This window comes from Eleutherodactylus coqui, chromosome 4, assembly GCF_035609145.1.
Source record: "Eleutherodactylus coqui strain aEleCoq1 chromosome 4, aEleCoq1.hap1, whole genome shotgun sequence".
In the NCBI taxonomy this organism is placed as follows: domain Eukaryota; kingdom Metazoa; phylum Chordata; class Amphibia; order Anura; family Eleutherodactylidae; genus Eleutherodactylus; species Eleutherodactylus coqui.
In genome coordinates, this window is record NC_089840.1 from 77,585,856 (window position 1) to 77,599,402 (window position 13,547).

General features: G+C 44.7%; 2 protein-coding genes across 2 annotated transcripts in view; one reads left to right on the forward strand and one right to left on the reverse strand.

Annotated features, from left to right (window-relative positions):
• Positions 1–13,547, reverse strand: part of SMG6 (SMG6 nonsense mediated mRNA decay factor) — a 224,529-nt gene that overhangs the window by 200,442 nt on the left and 10,540 nt on the right. Inside the window, exons 3-8 of the mRNA XM_066599701.1 lie at positions 12,706–12,895; positions 12,392–12,502; positions 12,203–12,309; positions 12,041–12,119; positions 9,791–9,901; positions 8,415–8,579 (exon numbers count right to left, since the gene is read on the reverse strand). Of these exons, the coding sequence (XP_066455798.1) occupies positions 8,415–8,579; positions 9,791–9,901; positions 12,041–12,119; positions 12,203–12,309; positions 12,392–12,502; positions 12,706–12,895 (763 nt within the window). The remainder of the gene's footprint in view (positions 1–8,414; positions 8,580–9,790; positions 9,902–12,040; positions 12,120–12,202; positions 12,310–12,391; positions 12,503–12,705; positions 12,896–13,547) is intronic.
• The window catches only part of SRR (serine racemase), a 32,970-nt gene continuing 24,040 nt past the window's right edge, over positions 4,618–13,547 (forward strand). Inside the window, exon 1 of the mRNA XM_066599704.1 lies at positions 4,618–4,719. Coding sequence (XP_066455801.1) covers positions 4,658–4,719 — 62 coding nt within the window. The 5' untranslated portion in view covers positions 4,618–4,657. The remainder of the gene's footprint in view (positions 4,720–13,547) is intronic.

Here is a 13,547-nt window from a genome sequence, read left to right on the forward strand (position 1 = left end):
CCGGCTGGCAAAACACTGCGTAATGACAGAGGAAAGAGAACAAACAAGCGCTGGAAATGAGAAAATATTATATAATTCTTCTTGTAATAAAAAAAAATAAAATATATATATAAATCACATTATATCCCCATTTTACAGTCCTTCCATTCAGAGCATAAAGTACATTTGACAGATTTCATACTGCTATATATATATATATATATATATATATATATATATATACACACACACACACACACACACACACACACACACACACACACATATATACACATACATACATATATACACACACATATACATATACACACACACACACACACACACACACACACACAGGCACCTAGAAGAGTTATCATTTTGCTGCCAAACTTGGCATGCAGTTACATCTCAGGCAGATATGCAAATTATTAAAGTTGTGGTGGGATTAGATGAACGGTCTCGTCACCTGAGGCTCTGAACGTGGTGTGTGTCCCCCCCCCCCCCCCTCGGCCTATGAAAAGGCTCTCAGAGGCTGCTTGTGTGTAATGACCTCTTTTCCCACTTTTGCAGACCTTCTTGACCCCTAGACGCCTCTACGACACAGTGGAAGAGATTTTGCCCAGTAAACAGAGTTTGAGAGGGGGGGGGGGGGGGGGGGGGGGAATTATTACGAGAAGCTGGATGTTCTTATTGCCCACGACCTGGTCTGTTCAGACCAGACAGAAGGTGTTGGGGTCAGTGGATGCGTGAAGGAGCTTGGCTGAAAGGCATTTGGTCTCAAGGCTCCTAGTAACTGCCTTAGACACCCACCCACTATCGCATCCATTAGTGGTGTTGTGAACAACAAAGCTGGACTGCTGCAGAGTGGCACCAGGTTGTCTTCAGTGAAGAACCCAGGTTTAGTTTAGGCACAGACGACGGCCATGTTCGTGTCTGGAGGCCTTGGGGTGAGCACCTCAATCCTGTCTTTGCTGTGATTGTCTGGGGGCATCGCATACAACAGTCAGTCCCCCTAGTAGTGGTACGAGGGACAATGACAGCTCAGTGATCTGTACAGGACCTCCTGCAGCCACATGTGTTCCTCTCATGGCGGCTTCCAAACAGCAGGATAATGCTCAGCGGCACACAGCAAGGGAGTCACAGCTATACCTTCACAACATTGTCACACTTCTGTGACTGTCTGGTCACCAGATTTATCACCAATAGAACCATCTGGGGCACCAACTTCTACAGCCTATGAGTTTACATGATCTAGAGGCTCCGTTACAGCAAATGTGGACATATATGGCGCAGGATACCATACGGAACCAGTATGCCTCCATGCCCGCCCATATCATATCTTGTATCCAAGCTAAAGGAAGTACAACAGGGTACTACAGCCTCCATGCCCACTTGTATCACATCTCGTATCCAAGCTAGAGGCGGTACAACAGGGTACTATAGCCTCCATGCCCACCCGTATCCCATCTTGTAGCCAAGCTAGAGTAGGTACAACAGGGTACTAGAGCCTCCATGCCCACCCGTATCCCATCTTGTAGCAAAGCTAGAGGAGGTACAACAGGGTACTAGAGCCTCCATGCCCACCCGTATCCCATCTTGTAGCCAAGCTAGAGGAGGTACAACAGGGTACTAGAGTCTCCCTTCAAGGGTTTAGTTGTCTGCAATAAAATTATCTATTTGACAAGTGTGTATATATGCGGTTGAGCACCAAGCTGATATCTGCAGGAAACAGACCCCTCTGTTCTCTCTGCAGTGGCCAGGCCTGGCTTTACAGGTCATTCACTTTAATGGGAACTTTGCCTGTAATACCAAGTCTGCCCACTGCAGTGACAACAGAGCTGTCTGCTTCCTGCAGAAATTAGCTCAGTTCACGGGCATACTAGCCCCGTGAAGAGCTAATCAGCGAGAGTCCCTGGTGGCAGACCCTTGTGGATCTACAATTTACGGGCTATCCTAAGGATAGGCAATCAATAGTTTACAACTGGAAAACCTCTTTAATACGTTCAAAGTCTTTCCAAAACTGCCTGCAAGTCTAAATATATGTAACTGCTAATCTACCATCAGACAGACGATCATTATTAGTGATGAGCGAGTATACTCGCTAAGGCACTACTCGCTCGAGTAATGTGCCTTAGCCGAGTATCTCCCCGCTCGTCCCGAAAGATTCAGGTGCTGCCGCGGGGCGGGGAGCTGCAGGGGAGAGCAAGGAGGAACGGAGGGGAGATCTCTCTCTCTCCCGCCTGCTCTGCCCCGCTCCCCGCCGCAACTCACCTGTCAGCTGCGGCGGCCCCCGAATCTTTAGGGACGAGCAGGGAGATACTCGGCTATGGCACATTACTCGAGTGAGTAGTGCCTTAGCGAGTATACTCGCTCATCCCTAATCATTATGCAATGGGTATGAATCAGGTCCCAACCACACTGTCTTCTGTATCATCTGTTTCATGTACCGGGTGCAGAAGCGTGTCCTCCTGGCCTGATCGCGGGTCTCTGGACCTAAACTAAGAGCATCTTATGCTCAGAGTTTGGAGGCAGGCGGGGACACATCTGCCCTCCATAGGTGTAATGAATGGTGTAGAAGACTGTGTGGCCAGGCCCTAACATAACACAGGCTGCAACAGGTAAAGGGAAGCTACGTAGTCGGGCTTTTTAGGAAACTAGTCCAGTCCTAATCCATCCTACTGCTGGTGGTGCACATTGGTGACAACTCGCCAGAATGTCCAATCACTACACTATAGCCCAAATATGTGCTCATTTTACTAGGGGTTTCTAGAATGGGTGCACGGAGTATTTTGTCTGACCGCTTTGCTGAAAAAAAGCTAAATAGTGAGAAAGGCTCCAGCCCAGCACACTGGGTGTATGAAGTGCCAAGGAAGGAAGCTTTCAGTACTAATGAAGTTTTCAACTTCCAATAAAACTGTAGGATTTTATGATCTCTGTGGTTACAGCTCCCCAAGAAGTTGGAAAGTCTGTAACAAGCTTCACCTTCCTGTGGGCATTGCAATCCATACATCATGACTTCCTGAATGAATCTATTGTACATACCAGGCTCTGTTAACGCTTGTGTAATCGCGCTAATTGCCGGGCAGCACATGCACTTGCAGGTTCAGCCTGGCAACCGGCAGGAAAACGCACGCCATAGCACTCATGTAATAGATGCTTTCTGAAGCTTCTGATGCAGAACCGACCCAAAATCCTGGAAACGCTGCGCTATTATGTCTGTGGAAAATAGTAAGACGGATCCCATTATAGTAATTGAGGTTTGTCAAGCGCCGCTCAGTTCAGTCACAGGACGCGTCTGAAATGCCATTTCCTTGTTCTGTCGTAGGCATATCGCAACGCAAGTGTGAACCAAGGCTACACCTGAATAGAGAGCCAGCCAATGACTGGCATTACACTATTCAATTCACTTGTGAACAATGCAATTTGGGGGGGAAGGGGTTGAAAAACCATTAGTCATGCAATTGTGTTATTACATACAGGTGTGTGTGATAGGTTACAGAAATAAGGGAGATGGAACAATTCCTCTGCCGTGCCACCTATTGGAAGGCAACATTTCTGCAAGTCAATGTTAGACTCTTTATACAAGACTTGTAACAATGACTGGGAGTGGCGAACACCCCGAAACAGCTGTCTGTGTATGAATTCTGGCTTTCAATTCCCAGTCATTGTTACAAGGCTTGTATAAAGAAGCTAAATGACTTGCATGAATGCTGCCTTCTAATAGGTGGCACTGCGGAGGTATTATGCAAATAAGGGAGATGGAACATTACCCAGAGGAGCATGAATGGCCTTATAAGTCTCCTCACTCACTTACCTTCTAGGTGCTCTCCCTTAGGAGAAAAGATAGCGCTCCTGACCCATATGTTATGGAAGACCACATTAGCTAATCATATAAGGGCACGCATACATGCTGCAGTGATCCATTGTACCACCATGCAGATCACTACTAACTGCCAGTCCGCACTTGGACTCAGTCTGCAACCAGTGGTGATCAGCACGTGGATATAGCTGATCACCAGTGTGTACAAGCACCCTAATATTTACTGTTAGGCTGCCTGTCCATAGCCGTGACGGAATATCGCTAGCTGTGAAGAATGGCAGCATGCCACGATTTTAATCCTGTGAGCGAAGAATTGCTACGATTCTCCGCTCGTGGATGTCAGGCTGCACATTCCATAGTTAGCCTATGGAAAGCTTTTCATAGTGTGATCCATGGGCAATCTATCGCTGTGGATCACGCTATGACTATCGCCCGTGGACAGGCAGCCTTAATTGATTAATGTGAACTGCTCACATTGCTTTAAAACAATTAAGTAAATAACAACAAGCAACTTCACTAAAGACAAAAGGAAATCCCTTGATGCCCTGACATGTTCTCGGGGTGCTGTGGTCGCTTAATCCAACCAGCCCCCTCGGGCCACGCCTGCGGTCTGACACCTGCACAATCTTACATGCAGGCAGAAGGCACCAAATAAGGGAAGGATTGTGCACGGTGGCCCCAGGATGAAATTGTGTCTTAAGACAAAATTTCAATACTTGAGTTTTGGACGTAAAGTTCTGTATCTGCTTTTTCTCAAGAGTCGGCTTTAAGCCTCCAACATGAAGAGGAAGAGAGGCAGCTGAGATGGAAGGATCCCTGGGAATCCAGGATACATCCAGCAGAGAGACACGCAGAATGGACACGGGGGAGGCAGAGCTACACAACAAAACAGAAAGACACCCGGACAAAGGTTTCCGGTAGGTAAGACAGTAAACAAAGTGAAGGGGAAGAAACCTCTTAAACAATAACTTCATCTCGGTACGGCGGTGCTCTAGAATCCTTGGTCATGTCGTAAACCTATACGAAGTCATCACATAAGGCTGCTGAGAAATCCCTAAGAAATATGAAGTCATTACTGCAACTGTCCTCACTAAAAAAGGTAAAATCACTGAAGGGCCCTCATCTGAAACAGATTTAAAGGGGTTCCCCAATAGTAGACGAATCGTGTAGAAGTTACAGCTTGGCAGATGTCCTCAAACATCCTGAAAAGCTAGTTAAAATCTGATGTCCAAAATACATTATTTTACTGCGAGGGAAGGCAGTTGATTATATATAATGCTCTTTGCTTCCTGCTGCAGTGATGACATCATCGACATGGTCATGTGACCGCTGCAGGCCATCATTGACACACTCCAGCTGGTCATTGGCTGCAGCAGTCACATGTCCCTGATGTCATCACTGCAGTCGGAAGTAGAACACACCATTGGAACTGGAGTGACGGGGAATCTGGTGGGGAGAGTACGCCGCCTTCATGTTTATGCAGCAAGCTGAGACGCTTGCCAATTTTGTTTTGCCTAGAAAACCTCTTTAATGACCAGAGCGTTGTAGTCCTCCCTGACCAACCCAGCAGCGACTTCGCACACATACTGGTTGAAAACACCCTTATTTCATACCTTAGGTATTCGCTTGCTGAGGCCATTTTCGTAACACAGAGGGCCTTATTATTTTTCTTTTAGTATATATTTTTTTTTAATAGCAATCTTTCCCCCCCTGTTTTTAGTTTTACAGATTTTTCTTCTTTTAACCCCTCAAGGACGCAGCCCTTTTAAAAAAAATCCAATACAGCTGTCTGAGAGTTAGGTTTTTTTGGCAGGATGATTTGTATTTTTCAATAGTGTTATGTAATGTACCGAAAAACTTTAATTCTAAGCAGGGTAAAATGGCAATAAAAAAAATCTAATTCCGCCATTTTCGGAGGGGGTGGAGAGTGGGAGGATGATTCTACGGCGTACACGCTGCAGCAAAAATGACATGACAACTTTAAATTTTATGTGTCAGTACAATTACTACAAGAACCAATTAAAAAAAAATATATATAATTTTTTTCTTTTTTTAACCCAATGAGGCTCACTAAATAATGTGTTACTTTGATAAATCAGACGTTTATGGATGTAGCAATACCAAATTTATGTTTTTGTATTTTATTTAGATTCTTTTCTTATAAATATGGCAAAAGGTTTTCTTTTTGTATTTAAACTTTTACTACTTCATTTTTTTTAATTAATAAAACTTTTTAAGATTGATTTTTACATTTTTAGTCCCTATAGGAGACAAGAACTTGTGATCGGTATTGCAAGAGCGCTCAAACTCAGTATTACATTATATCACAATTTTACAGGCATGGCTTGATAGGCAATTTGTCATAGTAGCCCTTGAGCCTTTATAGAAGGCCCCTGGCTGCCACTGCAACCACACGGCAGCCTGCGATCTCAGCGCAAGGAACCGTTCAAGACCCCTAAACATTAATCAGGGCATTTAAATGCTGTCAGAATGGACGATAACTAAAGGGTTAAGAGCTCTGGTCAGCGGCGGTGCTGATCAGAGCTGTTGCGGGCGGCCATCGGCTATAAGAAACAGAAGGAAGGGTCTTGAGGACATGTTCACATACAGCAGATTTGCTGCAGAAATGTCTGCAACTGTCCCATTTTCACACCATTAAATGTAAACAAGAAAGTGTTTTTGTGACAAGAACATCTTTGCTTTCATCAGCACATCAGCTGTGCTTTGGTCAGGTCTAAGGAAACATAATAAGTCATTAAGTTCAATATGTAGGGGGACAGACATGGCACGGTGGCGGAGTAGGAGGAAGTGGGTATGCTTTGGTGAGTCACACCAAGCACGGCGCATGGTGGAAGTCACGTCGCACTCCCCGAGATGCTGGGAAAGTGGTTTTCATGTTTAACCAGCTACAAAGAAACAGGGCACCTTACTTCCTCTACTCGCTAGTTCCTCTAAAAGTAAACCAGTACGCACGCACATGGACTACGATTGTCCGGCAACCAGTCACAAGTGTACTTGTAAATAAATTGGGGTACTATAAAGCTGTACGCAAATCTTACACAAGATGGGAATGAAACAAGTGAAAAGTAGAAGTGTAGAACAGAGCAGATATGACGGATATGTGGATATATAGAAAATATGTAATTGTAGGAAAATCCCTAAAATCGACTCCACAACATAATTCTAAAATGGTTTTGAAATGTCCTACATGTTCTCTAAGAATAAACTGCATGGAAATAAGATGTATCTTATTAAATATCAGGCAATAACTGTATATACAGGTAATAAGTAAGCTAAGATGATTGTGGAGTTTCTGTTGTGCAGCAATAAAGAAAAAGTCTTTCAAAAGAAGGAAATAGCACCACCTGGAGGCTAAAGATGGAAACTGCTCATGACCTTTTACATGCGGTCAGAGGTCCTGTAAAAGACATAAACTAGACCGAAAATAATCGTCTTTTCTTCAGTAAGCTAGTAAGGGTGCTTTTAGACATCATGATTACCGTCCAAATGAGTGAAAGTGAGCGCTAATCGTTCGGTCTAAACGTGAGCCAACGCCGAACAAGAATCGTTCGCTTTATGCGGGCATAAAAACCATTGTTGGCTCGTTCACTTATTGTTCAGTTTAAACAGGGCTTGTTCAGTCTTTCACACTCACTTATACAGCGACTGTGAAAGACCGAATGATGCCTCTGCCTGTCTAAACAGGCTGCATGAGAGCGAACGAGCTGGCGGTGACATCACTGACTCGTTCAAACGAGAAGCGGTTCGTCTAAAAGAACCTTATGATTTTACAGCAGCGTGCCATTTAAAGAGACCTATTAAAATAAATACAAATCATACGATACTCTAATAGCTGCACTAGTGGAAGTGACAACGTTCAATATACCGCTTCCCAGATCATCAAAGGAGACTGCTGGAAAGCACTTGTGGTTCAATGGAGGGGCACGTCAGCGTATCATGTTCCCCGTCAGTCAAGTCAATCAGCAGTTCTGAAAAAGATCATGCGGTGCAGCCCCTGTTTTTACTCCCGGAGTGTGTAAGACATGGCCCTTTTTCAAAGATGCTGACTGACAGCAGGATCGTGTGGCACCATGTGACTTCAGAAAAAGAAAGCAATCAAGTGCTTTCTTTTCATTTCCATCCTCTCAGTTCAGCACTTTGAGTTTGCAATTACATGCACTAGTAGAACTTCGTGAATCCCATCGTCATTTGTCATGACAAGTCCTCTTTAAAGGGAACCCATCAGCAACCATAGGCATCATAAACCAAGTTATGGTATTCTAGTTTAGGCGATGGAGAATACTGGGAGCCGTGTCTTATACTCAGCAGGTCACTCGTCCTGTGTCTCGCAGTGAAGTCTGTGCACACACAGAAGGAACCATTTATGTTATAATTAAGCTTCTGTGTGTGCGTAAATTGTACTGTGGGACATCACCTGAACGAGGGACTGTAAGTAGGAGACAGCACCCACACTCCACACGTCACCTGAACTATAAAACACCATAACTTAGTTTATGGCTCTTGGAGTTGCTGACAGGTTCCTTTTAACGATGAAAAGTCTCTTAAAATATTCCACATTTTATGACATAATATACAATAATTAAACACTCACATCACTTGGGCTAAGATTTTCAAGACCGTCATCCCCAGGACTGCTGCTGCAATAACCTCCCCGTGTTAGGTGGATCCATATTTCCACTCGGGTGGTATCCTCCGTGGCATTTCGACAGGTTCCTGCATCCATATCTTTTTGTGCCTTCTGTTCCACCTGCTCAGCCTAAAGTATAGCAAAAATAACACAGCATAGCCTAACAAAGCAGAGTAATCAATCTTCACAAAACCATTGCTTTAGGCCTCCTAAAGATGGCGGGATGCGAGCTGTGCCCCTGCAGTGACCATCGCAGCTCCCCTGCTCCGCCGTCCCTTCCGCTCTAAGCTGCCGGCACATCCACAGAGCAGAGTCGGCGCGTCACCAGTGACAATTCTGTGTGGGCCTCTGAGAGGCTGCACAGAAATAGGACATGACGCGATTTCTTTACTCGCAAGTTTTCACGCGGTCATATCGCAGCTGTTTGCAAAGGATTGCATTATCTAATGCAATCCTATGGCAGCGGGCACAGGTGGAAAGTCTGCGGGAAATCCTGCCGCGGAATGTCCGCCCGTGTGCAGGAGGTCCTAACATTATAATAAGCAGCCTTCTGCCATTTTCAAAAGCAAAAAGACACGGTTCTTCCATCACGATTCCTGTGGTTTGGGCAGCATGAACTTTGTGACAGATTACCTTTAAATTAATGAAGCCAGGACAGGCACAAACATTACAGGCACGCAGCTTTTATTCTGAAGGAGTTTCAGAAAAAGCAGGCTATAAAAAGCTGCAGAGACCGGGGATAGAAGTCCCATGTGCGGCTCCCCATCTAGATCGGCTTTCTTTGCACGCAAATGAGGATAGACTTCTCAGTCTAGCCAATGCAGGCAAGAAGTTAGTGGGGTGGCATCACTAATGACTCCTATCCCTAGCAGCATTCTAAAGTAAGCTTTTTGCAAACGCTGCAGTATTTCAGACTAAGACATATGCCTGCAATGTGCGTGCCTGTCCTGACTTCATGCTGCCCGTGGTTCAGGCAAGACGAGCTCTGTGATAGGTGCCCTTTAAAAATCAATGGGTATTTACTAGAGATGAGCGAGTATACTCGCTAAGGCTAAATACTCGAGCAAGTAGTGCCTTAGTCGAGTATCTGCCCGCTCATCTCTAAAGATTCGGGTGCCGGCGGTGGGTGGGGAGGAACGGAGGGGAGATCTCTCTCCCTCTCTCCCCCTGCTCACCGCTGCAACTCACCACTCTCCCCCGCCGGCAGCCGAATCTTTAGAGACGAGTGGGCAGATACTCGACTAAGGCACTACTTAGCGAGTATGCTCGCTCATCTCTAGTATTTACTTAAAGCACCTTGTACTATAGTAAACCAAGATGTTACACCTATGGCAGCTTACCTTACGCTTCGTCTCCTCAAACAAACTCATGAGGCTTTCCTTGGCAGTAAGAATCGGGTTGCTAGCAGCTAGACTGCGCATGTAGTAGTAAACCGCATCCAGTTTCCTCCTCTGTTGAAATGAAAGATATACAAATCACGTTTTTAGATGTTAAAAATATATTGTAGTGATGTACAGAACGACACAAGACGGCATTTCCTAGAATATTTAGAGCACTGCTCTATACTCCACTTACCACGCATGAGATAATGGCATCATTCAATAAAACTGCATTTCACAGTGAAGTATGGGGACCCACACCGTATTAGGAAGTTGGTTTTAAAAGGGTTTTTTCAGGACTGAAGCTACCGATGATCTATCCTCATTATAGGCCCATCAATAGTCGATTGGCAGGGTCCCTGTCGATCAGCTGACTGAAGAGGCCACTGTGCCAGGGCCTTGTCCTCCGGCATGTAACGTCATGTTCATCGGTCACAAGGCTCAGAGCAGCTTAGTACTATTCAAGTGAATGGGATTAATTTTCTATAACATGCACAGTACATTATATAGTGGATGTGTCGTGCTTAGTATGGATTGAAGTGGCTACAGCTCTCGCCGCAGCGCCGCTGTCACTTCAGCCAGCCGAGGGTGCATTCACACGGTGTATGTGCATTTGGTCTGTGAATACACGTATTCAAGGCCTAAATAGGTTGTTGCCTCGGGTTTTTCTGCCTATGGCAGCCTTTTTCCTCACGTAAATAAGCAGCGTATTTACACGTATTAAAAAAAGTACAAAATGCATTGATTTTGTGAGTAAATACACAGATTTCCAGCGTATAAATAGGCTTCTATGGTGTATATGTACCAAAATAGGACAGATTGCGTATTTTTTCACCCTATCGCACATCGTGTACGAGAATATGCTCAAGTGAATGAACCCATTAAAATCAATGAGGTCTATTCACTGCGTATTGCTCATGTGAAAAGCTGCATAAATAGCCTTGTGTGAGTGAGGCCTAAGAGGCATGATCCTGAGCGGCGGTCTCCCGCCAATCAACTATTGAAGACCTATCCCGAGAATAGCCTAACAGTTTAATCCCACGGCTAAGCAATATGTCTCTGTTCACTGTTACTGCACTTCTAAAGCTGGAAACGCACAGTTTTTATGCAACTTTGAGTCAAACACAGAAGAGGATACTTGATACAAAAGAGGAATATCAGTTTTTGCTTATACTCTTCTCGGGTCACCATAGAAGCTGCCTCACAACATTCCTATACAGGAGGAGGACTTGTAGTTTCAGGAGAACCAGTAAATATTATATTGCTAAAAAAATAAAAATATTTGCCACTTACATGCATTAAAAAAAACTGATTCATTGAAACCCTATGGCATTTACTTACACTGTAGGATGCCACCTAGTGTTAAAAGCGCATAATCAATCTGCTTGTGCATTTAATGAGCTAAGCCCGGTTTCACATCTGCGTCGGTACCTTCATAAGCCGTTGTCACAGATCCGGTTCAAAATATGCAGCAATTTTGCTTCCATCCAAACGCTGGGCGAACTCCATTGAAGTCAATATGATCCATCCGTTGCGGTTCAGTTCTGTCCAGAAACTGAGCTGTTCGGCCGCAAGGATTCGCCTTTCCTGATGAAATCCCCAGCGCCGATGTGAAACCAACTTAAGTGTTGGTAGACATGCATGCTCAGACCCCCCTTTCTATCATTGGGTCCCCAATTCGTGTTCCTGAACAGCAGGCTGTACAAATTATGTCTAAGCATATATGAGGTTATCACCCAAAACCTCACATTTGTTAGCATATTAACTGTAGCAGTAATACAACTGGAAGTTCATCTAGGCCTATTCAATGTTGGCATTCGTCTTCACACTTGTAGAGTGCTGCGGCGTCTGTTGTGATGCTTTGCCTTTGCATTGCAGCCACAGTGCCGTGCACCTACATACACTATTTGTATGGATGTGCTGTCTGCTTATTTTATGAATTATAATGGCATAATTTAAGACCGTTTCTAGAGTAAATTATACATAAATTTGTCGCTCCGGAGCTGCCACACTCGCTTCTGACAAGCCTTGCCCACTTTTCACGAAACTGGCAAAGCTGGTGCAGAAAGAGGAAAAATTGCAAAATTTTTTACACATGTGGGACTTACACAAAAACACAATACTTTGTTCCACTGCCTACATGACAAGTTAAGTCTTGAATAAAAGCAAACAGGCAACAACTTCAGCAAAGTCTACTTTCTGCCCCCTTACCGTGTATATAGCTAGCAGGGCTAGCTGATTATAAGGTCGACCATTCTTGGGCGCAATGTGCTGTGCCTTTAGATACCAACTGCAGAGACAAGAACGAACATTCAGAAGACACGCTTTTTTTTTGTTCCTTTTTAATCCCAAAAGCATTACCTGTGATATTACCTGCGAGCCTTGCCATAGTTACAAGTGTCTGCCGCTTGCTCTCTGTAGCGGGCAATGTCACCCTGGCAAATCATACAGCGTTGTGCACTGATCAAAGCAAACTTCACCTAAAACACAAAACAAGCAACATAAATCCATAGAATATTTCACAACGCAAGATCAATCTGAGACGGAGAATAAACTACAAACCGTTTTACGGAGTGGCTTGCTGCGGATGGCCATTCCGTCCATGTAATCCTCCAGCTTGAACTGGTATGTTGCCTGCAGTTTCTGAAGCAAATTATCAAAAAATACTGTACCCTAAAAACAAAGAAAGTATATTAAAAACTGGCAATGAAAGCAATGCATAAAATATATACAGCGTATGTCGAGTGAAAAAAAAAAAACTAACAGCAACTACACTACATGGGGGTGGCAGAACGCAAGTATCTAACCACCATTTATAAAGTGATGGAGCAGAACGGGCATGTGTCTCCAGGTAGCAACCGATCATGTATGTTCACCTCATCTAACACTTGGAGCAGCTGTCTTCGGATGACTTCGCTCTCACCAGCGGACTCTTTTAACAAATGGCGAAACTTCTCAATGACTTGGTAAAAGACATTTTTCCACAAGAGCTGGTCCATGTTGTGCTGGTCGCAGAACTCAATGTCAGTCAGAAGGCAGTGCTCATAGAGCTGGATTAGTTCGGCCCTGCAAAGAGAAGACAGGATGGATAGATAGAGGACTGTGCAATTCTCTTTGGTACAAATGTTAGAAAGCAACAGAAATCTGGTCAAATGGAGACCTTATTGGCTTCCGTTTGACCAATGAAAGCCCCTAGTCCTGTCCAATGTTCTGTCTTTATGCCGCGCTCAGCAAACGAGATTGAACCCTGAGACAGGGATGCAGTGTAGAATGTGGTGTGAGCACACCCTAGTACGGTATTTCTTTGATTGCACCTAAATCTGTTGCGTTTGCATCTCTCTCCTTAAAGGGATGTCCGATTACCGGATAACATTCCCCCGATAGCTGCAACTGCAACAAACAAAAGGAGCAGTACTCCCCCTCTGCTGCGGAGATCCAACGCTGTCCCCATGCCCTGATTCTGGTGTTTGATGTGAAGGATGTCATCACAGAAACTCATGGCCCCTTCTCCTGGCATCAGTGCTCGCATACTGGGCACCATGATGCCAGAGCCGGCTGCAGCAGTCAGGTAACTTCTTGTGACGAAGTCTACCACAAACACTGGGAGCACAGCGGGGCTACAGCACTGGATTCTTGCAGCAGAGGACAGGTAAGAACGCTTGTCATTTTAACGCAACTGTAGATATCGGTAGTGGAACTACCCTTTAACCATCAAAAT